This window comes from Panthera tigris, chromosome A3, assembly GCF_018350195.1.
Source record: "Panthera tigris isolate Pti1 chromosome A3, P.tigris_Pti1_mat1.1, whole genome shotgun sequence".
NCBI classification, from domain to species: domain Eukaryota; kingdom Metazoa; phylum Chordata; class Mammalia; order Carnivora; family Felidae; genus Panthera; species Panthera tigris.
Genome location: NC_056662.1, coordinates 25,074,744 through 25,089,425, shown reverse-complemented (window position 1 = coordinate 25,089,425; position 14,682 = coordinate 25,074,744). Strand labels below are relative to the sequence as shown.

The following is a 14,682-nucleotide window of genomic DNA, read 5'->3' as shown; positions in this document are numbered from 1 at the left end:
CTCTGACAAGAAATATTACTCTTATTTCAGAGGTAAGAGGCAGAGAGGTGAGGCCACACAAATGGTCCCTGAAAGAGAGCCGGCTACTCTCAGGATTAGGAACTGGGACTCTGGTTGGCATCCCAAGATGGGGTTGTTTGTTTACATCAGATGATGGTGGGATAAGGAAAAAAGTTGTTAGATTAGCTTCTACCCAATTTGGCCAACATTTTAAGTGCCCACTGTGAAAGACTCCATGTGAAGGGATAGTAGGACACAGATGAAGATTTGGGACAGAGGAAGGGGGTAAGGCCATTCTGTGCTGGAGGAATTGTGGAACCAAGGTACTCTGTGTGTATGTGGGAGGGAAGGGGAGATGATAGGGGAAGGGTGGGGGGTAGTGGTGGCTCAGACAGAGTGACAGTTGGAAAGATAGGCTGCAGCCTCCCTGAGGAGGCCCTGGATACTAAGCTGAGGAATCTGTTAGGTTGAATTTAGTGAGGCACATACTGAATAGACACTCTGTCTGTTGAACAGTTTGTGGGGACCAGCCGCCATCTTGCTGCAGCACCCTGCTGAAGTTACCCATTGGTAGGCTTTCTACCCATTATTACCAGAGGGATTGAGGTGGGTAGAGAGTTGTTCCCTTATAAGGGGGGTCATTGCTCTTTCTTTGGTTACTTTTTCCTGGTTCCCCTTCTGCTTTATCTGAAGCCTGGAACATCCTGGGCAGCTGGGTAGAGACAGAACAGTAACTTTTCTCCACTTGAGAGTATCTCAGGTTATATGCTGAAGATAGGCAGATCTTCCCTACTTAAACTAGTTTGACCAAGCCTCATTTATTAATCACGTCCTTGACTACCTCATGTTGTGCATTTTGCTCCCGACTCCCTGGCCGGTTTACTCAATTAATTGTGATCTTTGAGATTATTTAACTTTCCCTTCATGTTTATCTTTGATCCATGAGAGAGGGAGATGGGGAGAGTTTACCTCCCTTGGCTGATGAGAAGGACTTCTGAGGTCCATACATTTCAAGTTCAGCCTGGTCTCTGCTATCCTAGTCACAAAAATCTGAGAACTCACTCTTTTATTCACTCTTTCCTGAGCTCCCAGCCTCCTGTTTTTTTTCCCTCTTTTCTAGGTGCTCCCTCCATTACCCAGGATGGTCAAGCAGAGCCCTAGGACTTAGAGACCACCCCAGTTCTAGTTCTGCTTCTGTCAACTAGTATCTTTGGGCAAGTGCCTTCTCTACTCTGGGCCTTTGTTGAGAAGCAACAATTTGTTGAGAATCAGCTATTGTTGAGAACAATAAAATGAAAAGGATGGATTAAATGAATGCTGAGATTCTTCCTGCTCTAACATTGTCTGAGTCAACAAGTGCTGTATTACAGTAACTCTCCAGAGAACCAGGTGTTGCTCTAAGCAATTTTGCTGCATAAAAAGATGGAGCAGCTTAGTGTTTGTTTTGTCTGTTAGCAGCTTGGGTACAGCCCTGCTCAGTGTAGATGTTGAGGGCAGCCACAGACTGTTTTGTAGAATGTGATGGACGTTTTTTTGTTTTGTTTTGTTTCGTTTTGTTTTGTTTTGTTTTGTTTTTAATTATGATTCCCTGGTTCAGACGCCAGAGCTGAATAATCGTTTTTAGCTGCTCCCGTGAGCCTCTGTCCAGGTGAGCAGCGCAGTTGCCAGAAGGCATCTCTTCTGGTGTCTGAGCCTCCTTTGGATCAGTAGTCTGCCTCTGACTTGACTGCCAGTCTTTTGGCAAATCAGAAGCACACATTTTTTCTGGGGCTGAGCAGGCTTAAGCCCTGCTGGACAAAAACCCAGCAGTGACCAGTTAAACATACTGAGGATGCTTCCTTGTAATAGGACTTGACCTCCTCACCAACCCACAGGATTGGGGCCACAGGATACAAAGGAGTTGTCTCCTTTGTGAAGGGAGTGGAGAAAAGAACCAGCTGGTCAAGGCTGGCCTGACTTGAGTCATTTTATTTAAATCTGCTTTTTAGGGGTGCCGGGGTGGCTCAGTCGGTTGAGCGTCCAACTTCAGCCCAGGTCATGATCTCACGATTCATGAGTTCAAGTCCTGCGTCGGGCTCTGTGCTGACAGCTCAGATCCTGGAGCCTGCTTCGGATTCTGTGCCTCCCTCTCTCTCTGACCCTCCCCGTTCATGCTCTGTCTCTCTCTGTCTCAAAAATAAATAAAAACATTTTTTTAAAAATCTGCTTTTTAGGATGGTGACTAAAGATGATGCTGTATATCTTGGGGAGAGCAGTGGGCTTCTCTGCAAAGACCTGAGGTTCTAGCACTGCCCTGAACAGCTAAGCCTTTTAAAAATATGGAAGACATTTACTCACCTGGTTCTAAATGAAAGCCTTTAAAACCTCAAGGCCCTACTAGTGCCCATTAAAGACCATTCTCTCCCTTTTATTAACTTTCATAGTACTTTCATGTGTCCTAAGCAGCTCTGGAAAAATCACACAAGTTTAGAGCTCATCTTGCCCGTATAGAGGGAGATTCCAGGCCCAGAGAGGTTAGGTAGCTCAGGGTGCCTGGGTGGCTCAGTTGGTTAAGCGACCGACTCTTGCTATTGGCCCAGGTCATGATCTCACTGTTCGTGAGTTTGAGCCCCATATTGGGCTCTGCACTGTTAGCGCAGAGCCTGCTTGAGATTCTCTCTCTCTGTCCCCCCCTCAAAATAAATAAATAAACATTACAAATAAATAAAAAGTGACACAGCTCAGGAGTGCCTGGGTAGCTCAGTTGGTTAAGTGGCCGACCTCGGCTCAGGTCATGATCTCACAGTTCATGGGTTTGAACCCTGCATCAGGCTCTGTGCTGACACCGCAGAGCCTGGAGCCTGGCTTCGGAGTCTGTCTCTTTCTCTCTCTGCCCCTCCCCCACTCCTGCTCTGTCTCTGTCTCTGTCTCAAAATTAAATAAACATTTAAAAAAAAATTTTTTTAAAGTGACACAGCTCATGAAGACAAACCTGGGACTAGAACCCGTGGCTCTTATCTCTTTCTGATTAGTTCTGTTGCCTCACTGCTTCTCAACAGACTCTGGGGTGGCCCGTTGCCAGAATGGCTTTGAAAATAAAATTAAAGTTGCCATGCAGAAGGCCAGCTGACGGGAGAGAAGGAGCAAACAGTTGCTATTTTAGGGGGTGGTTTTTTTTTTGAGTTATAACTGGCTGTTGGTGGTTTGGCAGGATAGCACAGCCTGGGTGGAGGCTCATAAACGTCAGGGTCTTGTAGCTACCTTCCTGACTCTTTGTGTAACCAGGCTGTCTTTCCCTGCCTTCTAAGAACCTATCCAAGGGATTAGAATATTCCTACTTTTAACCCCTTTTACAGGACTCTGGGGGAAGATTAGGAAGTCTATAAAAAGACCTAGGAAAAAGGTATACAAATGACAATTTTTGGTACTTCTTGATTTTTTCTTTTTTTTTTTTTATTAATGTGTAATTTGTTTATAGTAAAGCAGACAAGTCTTAAGTGTATAGCTCAATGGTTTTTTTTTTTTTTTTAACAGATGTATATACCCATGTAATCACCACCCAGATCAAGACATAGAACATTTCTAGCACTTCAGTAGTCTTGGTGATTTTTATAGCAGCTAAGGACTTTATTTGTTTACTCCAGTCCCCTTAAGTATCTCAGAGGCATTATATTATCCTTCTGTTACTCATTCAGCATGTTTCCCAAACACCTAGTAGTGGAGAGTGCTGTGCTAGGTGTTGCTGGGGGTTCAGAAATGAGTAATTGTTGGCCTCTGTCTTAGGTTCACAGCCCATCAGGGATTACGACTAGGATCCCATGGAGACTGAGAAGGGCTGTGAGAAGCGGCTTGAAGGAAAGAGGCTGCTTCTGGCTGGGAGAGGAGAGTATATATATTTACATAGCCAGAGAATTTTCCCCAGCCTTCTCACTATTCATAAATATGGGAAAGGAGCCAGATTTTGGACTTTTAGTCCCTTCTCAGCCAGTTCTTTGCATTTTCAGACCATATTGGGTACTTTGGAGAGGTATAAGCCTAGCTGAAAATCTGCATCTATGGTGTTTGCTCAGCCTTTCCGCCTCTGCTGGAGACAACATGGACAATATGGAAGAGAGCAAAAACAAGGCACTTCTCCCCTTCTTTGTCTGCCCCAATGCAGGGCTCAATCCCACAACCATGAGATTATGACCTGAGCCTAAATTAAGAGTCAGACGCTTGGGGCGCCTGGGTGGCTCAGTCGGTTGAGCGTCCAACTTCAGCTCAGGTCATGATCTTGCAGTTGACGAGTTTGAGCCCTGCATCGGGCTCTGCACTGACAGCTCAGAGCCTGGAGCTCTGAGAGCTGCTTCGGATTCTGTGTCTCCCTCTCTCTCTGCCCCTCCCCCACTCATGCTTTGTCTCTCTCTGTGTCAAAAATAAATAAACGTTAAAAAAATTAAAAAAAAAAAGAGTCAGGCGCTTAACTGTCTGGGTCACCCAGGTGCCCCAGACGACAAATCTTTTGTGAGTTAATTTTAGCCTGAATTTCTCTAACCCTTTTGGTCAAATCGTTTAAAACATCGAATTTTCTGTGTCTTAAGTGAAAGCAGACTCAAGAGTGACTTTTCTGATCTGTTTTCATGTGTGAGAAACAAGTTTTTGTTTTGTTTTAAATGCTAATAAAGGCATATGGCTCTGTGGTTGGTAGGAGGGAAGAAGGCCATGTCTAAGTAGATGCAAGGTGGTCCCTTTCTTTAAAGAAAGATTCTTTCAAGGTAGTGAAGACCAGTGCCTAAGATAGGGTTAATAAGATAATAGCCTAGGACATCTGAACATTGCAGAGCTTTACCTTAGTGTATGTGTAGATAGGAAAGAAAGAAGGGCACATGACTTAGCTCGGCTGAACCGTGTTCAGGTTTGATGAATTACTGTGTCTTAGAATCATAAGTCTTAGATCGTTTGGGTCCATTCCCCATCTCCATTTTATGGATGAGGAAACTAAGACTTTGATTTGGTCAGGGCTGGAACCAGAACCAGGTCTCATGTCTAGTGAGTACAAAGATGTTCTGGAAGAGTGCTCAGCAGGATTTCGAAGGAAGCATTGCTAGGAGGGGGTAGTGGTGAGGTGGAGGGTGAATAGAGTGACAGGAGCACTGGATGGTTTCCCCCAACAGTGGACCAGGAGAAGCAAAATGCTGGAGGAGGGAGAGGTGAGAGTGTCTCTTCTAGGGAAGACTGAGGCTGTCAGTAGTCTGAGGGGGTGCCCTGGGATCCCCATAGCAAGGGGATGTGGAGGCTGCTGTGGCCAGGATTAAGTGCTTTAATTGGCCAGAGAATCTTCGGCACGTATCCTCCTTCTCTTTTTGTTTTCTATTTGACTACTTGGGGACCCCTATGGTATTGCTTTCCTCGGTAGGAAGCCTGCTTTCTAACATTCCTTTCTTTACATTCTTTTCTAAATAATCCAATTATAATCTATCACTGTTGTGTATTGTTCAAGGGAATAGAAATTATTATCCCTTCATTATTTTGGCTTCTGATAATTCTGTGCAGTTTGGAGTTAGTTCTCCAGTTTTATTATTTTCACATAGATGGTTATAAGCTACAGTGTTTAGTGGAAAGACCAGATAGCAAATTCATGATTGGGTGTGTGTGCGTGTGTGTGTGCGTGTGTGTGTGTGTGTGTAGTAAAATCTGTTTTTTACATATATATGTGTAATATATATGTTACTTGATGTCTGTCATCAAGATTAACTATTTGGCCTCATCTGTAAAATAGGAGTAATAATCATAATAAGGGCTCTGAAGTCAGACAAACTGGATTTGCAAACCGGATTAGGCTCTATCACTTAACTGACTGCAATTTAGGGGAAGTTACTTAGCTTTCTAAGCCTCTATTTCCATTCTTTTGCTATTGAAGGAGAAGGGGATGAAGATTTATTGAGCATCTACTATTAGGTATCGTACTATACAACTACTTTGCATGTGCTGCCTTGTTTTCCTTGTAGTGGTTCAGTGAGATACAGATGTTATTATCCTTATTTTATATATACGGAAACTGAGTCTTAGAAAGGTTAAGTGATTTGCCTATGTCTTCCCAATTAAAAGTCTTGGGAAAACCTTTTGGGAATGACTATTATTGTACTTTGCGAAATGGGATTTTTTTTTTCATATGGATTCTGATTCAGTTAATGTTTGCTGAACCTTTTTTAGGTGATAGGCATTATAGTTAATACCAGAATTATTTTATTGTCTTATCACCATTTTATAAATGAGTAAGTTAAAGCTCAAGGCTCATCCAAGATTATCCAAATTATAGACGACAGAGCCAGGATATGGACCAAATCTGCCTGATTCCCACCTCATGGTACCTCAGGATTACCTGACTGTGGCCCAGTTGTTTATAGCATTTGTTGACAAAAATGGATTTCATTTCAGCATAAGAATTTGACTATCCACAGGAAATTAATTACAATGAGATTTGACCTGAATCAGAAAATAATAAAAGGTATTAAAGGAGGAGTAGGGGTGCCTGGGTGGCTTGGTCAGTTGAGCATCCGACTTCAGCTCAGGTCATGATCTTGCAGTTCATGAGTTTGAACCCCGTGTCGGCTCTGTGCTGACAGCCCAAAGCCTGGAGCCTACTTTGGATTCTGTGTCTCCCTCTCTCTCTGCTCCTCCCTTGCTCATGCTCTCTCTCTCAAAAATAAATGAAAACATTTGAAAATTAAAAAAAAAAAAAATGGAGTAGATTAGGAAGAGGGTCTTCCCAGCCATTATTAGCATGTCTGCTCAGAAGCTTTGCAAAGAACAGAAACAGAGAACTGCCATTACTATTAAATTCCCTGGAGGTTGGAGCCAGAACAGATTCATTATTTGTTTTCTCCTTGACCCTGGGAGGTAGACCTGTGGGTGTCTTGTGATTTCATAAATAGTGAGGACTGGCAAAGATAAAAGTCTCATGAGAGCTATCTCCCAGTGTTATGAGGATCTCAGGCTGTTGGGGTTACTAGTCCATTGAGATAGTTTAAAAACTTTTTTAGTAGCCAGACTTGGTTCAAATCAACTCTTAGGCGTAGAAGCAACAATGGCAGGTTCTTGGGCAGTTTTTAAGTGACTGACCAGACCATAGGCATTGCTTATTCCTCATTCATTCAAGTGACATGTGGGCTCGAACAGCTTATCTAAGCCAGGGACTGTCCCCAGAAGCTTCATTGCACCAACGGGATGTCAGTTACAGTAGTACAGTTTGGTGTTTTGAGGCAGCTTTCAGCAAGGAGTGATTCAGGATCCAGGAGAAGTGTCCTCACTTGGCCTGGGGAGAGTGGGAGGATTGAGAAGCTGCTGCCTGGACAGCCCTGCAAGACCGGTGGGAGCAAACCAGATGAAGAGTGAGATGGGCATTTGAGGAGAACTGGAAGCCTGAGGAGGCTACAGAGAATGAAAGCCAGTACAGGGTTTTCTAGGCAGGGGAGTGGAGTGTTAAAGTTTGTGTTTGGAAGGACCACTGGTTAAAAAAAAAAAAAAAAAAAAAAAAGAAGAAGAAAGAAAGAAAGACCATTGGTGACAGGTGGGGAGGGGGCACCTCCTACCCCCATCCACATACACTCTCTCTTCCCCCTGCCTTCCCCCAGCTCATAGAGCCCAAGTCACAACCTTGTGAGCAACTACACAACATAATCCCTCTGCCCCCCAAAACACACACTCAACACAGGGTTCTGCCCTGGACACAGTCCTCTTGCTCTTGGGTCTTGATTGCTTCAGTTGTAGGAAGGGGCCTTCCCTTGGTGTGCTGAAGGTTTAGGGCTTAGGCTGAAGATTTGTGGGCATAGAGGCTTTTCATGCCTTTATGGAGGGAGGGGCTGAAGCTGTTTTCCATGTTTCAGCCTTGATCCAGGTCTGCCAGAATTGGGAGGGGTGGTAAATGGCTATGGGAGAGGAGGTAGAATTGTTAATCACCTAGCTCCTCAGGGAGGGTGAATATAGAAATAAGAGGTAAGTTCCCCCAGAGGTGTGGAAGTGCATATGTGTGTGTAAACAGGACTTTAGCCAAACTCCCATCTAATCGCCCTGGCCCAGGTCGACTGGCAAGGTGCATGTAGAAGAAGAAATGACCCTGTCCTCTAGAGATGCCCTTTTGTTCCTCTCTTCTTTTGCCCTGAGATCCTCAGAACCTCTGCTGTATGTCTCTCCACCATGTGACAGGATCTATGACTGGGAAGAAAAAGGAAGAGGGAGGTTCTTATCTAATTACTGGGGTAAACAACCCAGCACAAAAGTTGCAGAAAGTAGAGAGTAGCAAGAAGAAAATATCAGTTCAGTTGCTTTCTTGGAGGCAGGAATATTTGTGCAGAGACTACTGCAGGGGTAAAAGCAGGCATGAAGGAAGTTGGGGGCAGCAGAGCTAGGGGATGGAAACAGTAAGGAAGTATAGACCTCCAAATTTGGTAGACCATTCAAGAACTCCTGATGGATCCTCAACTGGAGACCCTGGCTTTGGGAGTGTCTGTCTCCCTTTTCTCAAGCTCCTTCATTTTTAATTCTTTGGGACATCATGGACCCTTTTCAAAATCCAGTAAGTGCCGTGTCCTCCCAGAACTACACATACAGTGCATGTGAAATTTTGCAGGTTGTGGTAGGGATCCCGGACCCCGGTTGAGAATCCTGCTCCAGCTTCTCTGCTGTTTTTCTGTACTATCTCATTTCTGGTATTGCCAGTTTGGTTTTAGTTGGAGGTGGTAAAATGCCAACTCATACCGGCTTACTCTGCGGAAGGAGGACTTATTGACACATATGACTGTGGGAAAGGGCAGGGTGGAGCTGGTCTCTCTTTCAGCATGTTGACTCATTCTTACTGACTTCCTCATGAGCCTGGGCCAGGGCTGCCAACTGCTCTGGCTTAGAGCTTTGGATCTTGGCAGGGAATGTGCCACTAACTCCCTTCACTCTCATTTCTCTCCTCTGGAATCTCCTAGCAAATTCCAGAAGAGGAATCTGATTGGCTGCTTGGGTTAGGTACTCGTGACTAGGCTAATCACAGCAGTGGAGGGGAGGAGCCGTTCTGTGACCCAGCTTGGATCATAAGCCTGTTCCGCTCCATGGCCAGGGAGGCAGGTTTGTTTGTAGAGGCTTGGTGTTTGAGGAGGGTGGTCCTCTGGAAACAATTGCCCCTGCACTTTTCTCCTCCTGCCTGGTAGAGCTCATTGCTCCTGCTCATTCATTCTTTCTCAGCCCCAACAGGGCTTGTGGGGGCATGTGGGAAAGAACTGGAGACCTGTGTTCTGGTCCTAGGACCACCTTCCACCAGGGTTCACTGAATACACACTCTGCTTATACCTCCCTGGGTCTTAGTTTCCTCCTCTGTGCAAACAAGGTTGGACTTATTCTCCAGAAGTGTGTTTGTCCAGCCAACCATCCCTCACGGAACACCTACTATGTACTGAGAATACTGAGATAGAGAGACAAGTCCCTTCCTCCCAGAGTTCCCATTCTTAAAGTGTGAAAATAGAGATATGCATTAGGGTTCCAGGACACTGAGATTCCGTGCCCCTATTTATTGTGGACCCAGGCAAAACCTTCTTTCCCAGAAAGACGCCAGCTTACTGTGGCTCCTCTTGCCCTCCATTCTTTGGAAGCTGCCATTTGGGCAAGGAGGGTAATATGTCTCTACCCACTTCATCATGCCTCTCCGATTCTGAGAGAAAACACTAGTTTGGTTTTCCCTCTTTTTTTTTTTTGCTTTGGACAAATACTTCGTAGTGCTTTTCTGCTGGCATTTCCCCCTCCCCACTTCCCCACAATCGACTTCAACCCCCAGACCTCTCTTGTCATCTCAGTTGCCAGGGTGCTTTCTTGCTTGTTCAGGCAGAGGGGGCTTTTGTTGGCTTGAATTCAGCTGGAAGCAGGGGAAGAAAAGCCAGTTGGAAAAGAAACATTTCATCCTAGCCTGGGAACGGAAACCAAGGGCAGGCTCTGCTTTTCCTATGTCCCAGCCAAGAACCTGATCACCTCCAGTAAGGCAGACTAAGAGCACACAGCCTGAGACCTGGTGGGTGGGAGGAGTGTGATCAGTGTCCTTACTCCACTCGTGGGACCAGGCCACAGATCAAGTGCCAGGCATAGTTAAGTTGTTCTTAATACATGTATGCTTTTAAATACAACTGTCTTAGGGTACCTAAGTGGCTCAGTTGGTTAAGCATCTGACTTTGGCTCAAGTCATGATCTCATGGTTTGTGGGTTCGAGGCCCACGTCGGGCTCTGTGCTTGATAGCTCAGAGCCTGGAGCCTGCTTCAGATTCTGTGTCTCCCTCCCTCTCTCTCTGACCCTCCCCTGCTTGTGTTCTGTCTCTCTCTCTCAAGAATAAACATAAATTAAAAAAAAAATTAATAAAAAAATAGAGGGGCGCCTGGGTGGCTCAGTCGGTTAAGCCTTCCGACTTCAGCTCAGGTCACGATCTCACAGTATGTGAGTTCGAGCCCCGCGTCGGGCTCTGGGCTGATGGCTCAGAGCCTGGAGCCTGCTTCCAATTCTGTGTCTCCCTCTCTCTCTGCCCCTCCCCGGTTCATGCTCTGTTTCTCTCTGTCTCAAAGACAAATAAACGTTTAAAAAAAAAAAAAAATTAAAAAAAAAAAAGATACAACTGTCTTTTCATGTCTGGGGATGGGGCAGAAATTGGCTGTTTTATTTAGGTTACTTTTTTGTTTGTTTTGATTACATAGTCATGTAAGTGATACATTATTTTATTTATTTTTTAAAGCTTTTGACATTCTTTTAAGTTTATTTATTTTTGAGAGTGAGAGAGAGTGAGCAGGGGAGGGGCAGAGAGAAGAAGAGAAAGAATCCCAAGCAGGCCCCACACTGCCAACATGGAGCCTGACACAGGGCTCAAACCCACGAACCTGAGCTGAAATCAAGAGTTTGACACTTAACCGACTGAGCCACCCAGGCGCCCTGGTATGTAATTTTAAAAGTGCCTTCTCGGGGCACCTCGTCTTTTCTCCCCTGAGTCGGTTACTAGTCTCTCTGAGAAATGGCATCTCCACCACCTTGTTGCTCCAACCAGAACTTGGGGGTTCTTCCTGACTGTGCATTTTCTCACTTCCTTCCCCTACACATTCAAACAGATGATACAGGCCAAGGTCTTCCCTCTTGATACCTCTCATCTTCTCCTGGTCAGTCCCTCCACTGTGGCCTTAGTTCAGGCCCTTGAAATCCAAACTCTCTGGATTATTGCAGTTGTCACCAGTCCTTTCTCTTCACAGCAGCCAGAGAGATCTTTCTGAAATGCAAATCTTATCACATGCTTGCCCTGCTTAGAATCTTTCAATGGCTTCCCTCTAATCCTGGGATAAAGTCTAGCAGCTCCTTAATAAGACATACAAGTTTGTTCTTGAGTTTCTCTCTTGAGCTTTTATCTTTCCTTACTCCTCCCCCTCCCCCCCAATGCCTTTCTGTTCCTCCTGCCTGGGATATGTTTCTCTTGCCTATCTTTTATCATCCTTTATTTTTTTTATTTTATTTATCTATTTTTTTAAGTAGGCTTCACACCCAACATGGAGCTTGAACTCATGACCCTGGGATCAAGAGTCGGATGCTCTGCTGACTGAGCCAGCCAGGTGCCCCTTTCTTATCATCCTTTAAAGTGTGTGGTAACTACAAAGGTTAGGTTCCCCTCCCCTGGGCTACCATAGTGCCCTGTGCTTACCTCTGTCATTATATCACATTGTCCATCTCTTTGCTGGTTTGTGAACTCCTTCAGCTTTGGGGCTGTATCTTTTTTTGTTTCTGGTAACAAAGTATTACAAGCAAAGTATAATTCCTGATAGTAGAAGGAGCATGGATTTAGGTTGTTCAAGGAATTTTTCAATCTGAGTTTTCAAATTTATAAGCATGAAGTTGTGCATAATATTCCCTTTCCCTTTTAGCATCTGTGCAATCAGTAGTGATGTCACATCATTCCTGACATTGGCAACTTTTTTTTTCCTGATCATTCTGGCTAGAAGTTCAATTTTATTGATCAAAGAGACAGGTTTTTTTGTTGTTGTTGTTTTGTTTTTTAGGGTTTATTTATTTTTGAGAGAGAGAGAGACAGAGCACGAGTGGGGAAGGGGTAGAGAGGAGGAAGACACATAATCCGAAGCAGGCCCCAGGCTCTGAGCTGTCAGCACAGAGCCCAGTGAGGGGCTGGAACTCACAAGCTGCAAATTGATGACCTGAGCTGAAGTTGGGCACTTAACAGACTGAGCCACCCAGGTGCCCCAAGAACAAGATTTTTATTTCATTGATTTCTATTTTTATTTCATTGTTTCTGTTTTCTATTTTATTTATTTTTTATTTTGTTATGCTTTATTGGTATAATTGACATAATATTAGTTTCAAGTATACAACATATTTGATTTGATATGTATATATTGCAAAATGATCACCATAAGTCTAGTTAACATACATCTGTTTTCTAGTTTATTGATTTTCATTTTGATCCTCATTTCCTTTCTTCTGCATAATTTAGGCTTTATTCTTTTTCTGGTTTCTCTAAGGTGGAAGCTGAGGTCACTGATTTGAGGTCTTTCTTCTTTTCTAATATAAGCATTTAGTGTTATAAAATTTCCCCTAAGGATTGCTTTAAGTGACATCCCACAAATCTTGATGTGTTATATTTTCATTTTCATTCCATTCAAAATACTTTTTAAAAAATTTTTATTTATTTATTTTGAGAGAGAGCGTGCACATGCAAGCCAAGGAGAGGCAGAGAAAGAGAATCCCTAGTAGGTTCTGTGCTGTAAGTACAGAGTCCAACACAAGGCTCAAGCCCAAGAACCATGAGATCATGACCTGAGCCAAAATCAAGAGATGGAAGCTTAACTGACTGAGCCACCCAGGCACCCCTCAAAATACTTTCTAATTTCTCCTTCTATTTCTTTTTTGACCTATGGGTTATTTAGCAATATGTTAGTTTTCAAGTATTTTGGGAATTTTCCTGAGATCTTCTGTTTGTGACTTCTAATTTAATTTTATTATGGTTAGAGAACATACTTTTTATGACTTGAATCCTTTTAAATCTATTGAGCTTTGTATTGTGGCCCAGAATGAGGTCCATGTTGGTAAATGTTCCATGTTCACATGAAGAGAATGAGTATTCTGCTGTTGGTGGTGAAATTTTCTATAGATGTCAGTTAGGTCAAGTTTATTGATTTTGAGCTGTTCGAGACTTCTGTATCCTCACTGATTTCCTGTCTACTCTATCAGTTGTCAAAGAAGGGTATTGAAATCTGACTGTAATTGTGGATTTGTTTCTCCTTGTAATTCTATCCATTTTTGCTTCATGTATTTTAAAATTCTATAATTAGGTCTATAAATGTTTCTAATTGTTATATCCTTCTGGTAATTGAACTCTTTATGATTATGAGATGACCTTCTTTGTTCCTGGTAATATTCTTTGCTCTGAAATCTACTTTGGTATATTAATTAATATATCCATTCCAGCCTTCTTTTGTGTAGTGTAACCTTGGTTACATTGTAACATGTAGTGCAATAATGATTTCAGGAGCAGAATCCAGTGATTCATTCCCTGCGTATAACACCCAGAGCTCATCCCAACAAGTGTCTTAATGCCCCTTGCCCATTTAGCCCATCCCCCACCCACAACCCCTCCAGCAACCCTCTGTTCTCTATATTTAAGAGTCTATTATGTTTTGTTCTCCTCCGTGTTTTTATATTATTTTTGCTTCCCTTCCCTTATGTTCATCTGTTTTGTATCTTAAATTCCACATATGAGTGAGGTCATATGAAATTTGTCCTTTTCTGACTAATTTCACTTAGCGTAATGCCCTCTAGTTCCATCCATGTTGTTGCAAATGACAAGATTTCATTCCTTTTGGTTGCCAAGTAACACTCCATTGTATATATATACCACATCTTTATCCATTCACCCATCGATGGACATTTGGGTTCTTTTCATACTTTGGCTATTGTCGATAGTGCTGCTATAAACATTGGGGTACATGTGCCCCTTGAAACAGCATACCTGTATCCCTTGGATAAATACTTAGTAGTGCAGTTGCTGGATTGTAGAGTAGTTCTATTTTTAGTTTTTTGGGGATCCATCCTTTTACTTTTAACTTATTTGTCTTGATGTTTGGAAGTGTGTTTTTTGTTGGCAGCATGTAGTTGGATTTTAATCTAATCAATAACTTCTGCCTTTTTTTTTTTTACATTAAACTTCTTTTTATTGTTTATTTTTTAAATGCTTATTTTTGAGAGAGAGAGTGTGCATGTGTGCGTGCACAAGCAGGGGAGGGGCAGAGAGACAGTGAGACATAGGATCTGAAGCAGGCTCTATGCTGACAGCAAACAGCCCAACGTAGGTCTCAAACCCATGAACTGTGAGACCATGACCTGAGCCGAAGTCAGTGCTTAACTGACTGAGCCACCCAGGCACCCTATTGTTTAATTTTTTTAATTTACTTATTTATTTTTAATGTTTATTTTTGAGTGTGAGTGGGGGAGGGCAAGAAGATTAGAAGTGGGCTCTGTGCTGACAGCAGGGAACCTGATGTGGGGCTCCAACTCATAAACTATGAGATCATGACTTGAGCTGAAGTCAGATGCTCAGTCGACTGAGCCACTCAGGTGCCCACTGCCCCACCGCCCATTGTTTATTTTAGAGAGAGAGAGAGAGAATGAGGGAAAGGGCAGAGGGAGAGAGAGAATCTAATTCACACTGA

At 43.4% G+C, this 14,682-nt stretch overlaps 1 protein-coding gene across 2 annotated transcripts in view; it reads left to right on the top strand.

Annotated features, from left to right (window-relative positions):
• The window catches only part of CHMP4B (charged multivesicular body protein 4B), a 53,147-nt gene that overhangs the window by 18,869 nt on the left and 19,596 nt on the right, over positions 1–14,682 (top strand). The window contains exon 1 of one of the 2 annotated variants that reach the window (XM_042980589.1): positions 7,556–8,533. The exons of the other annotated variant lie outside the window; for it this stretch is intronic. Coding sequence (XP_042836523.1) covers positions 8,428–8,533 — 106 coding nt within the window. The 5' untranslated portion in view covers positions 7,556–8,427. Of the gene's footprint in view, positions 1–7,555; positions 8,534–14,682 lie in introns of those variants that run through there. 2 annotated transcript variants of the gene reach the window in all.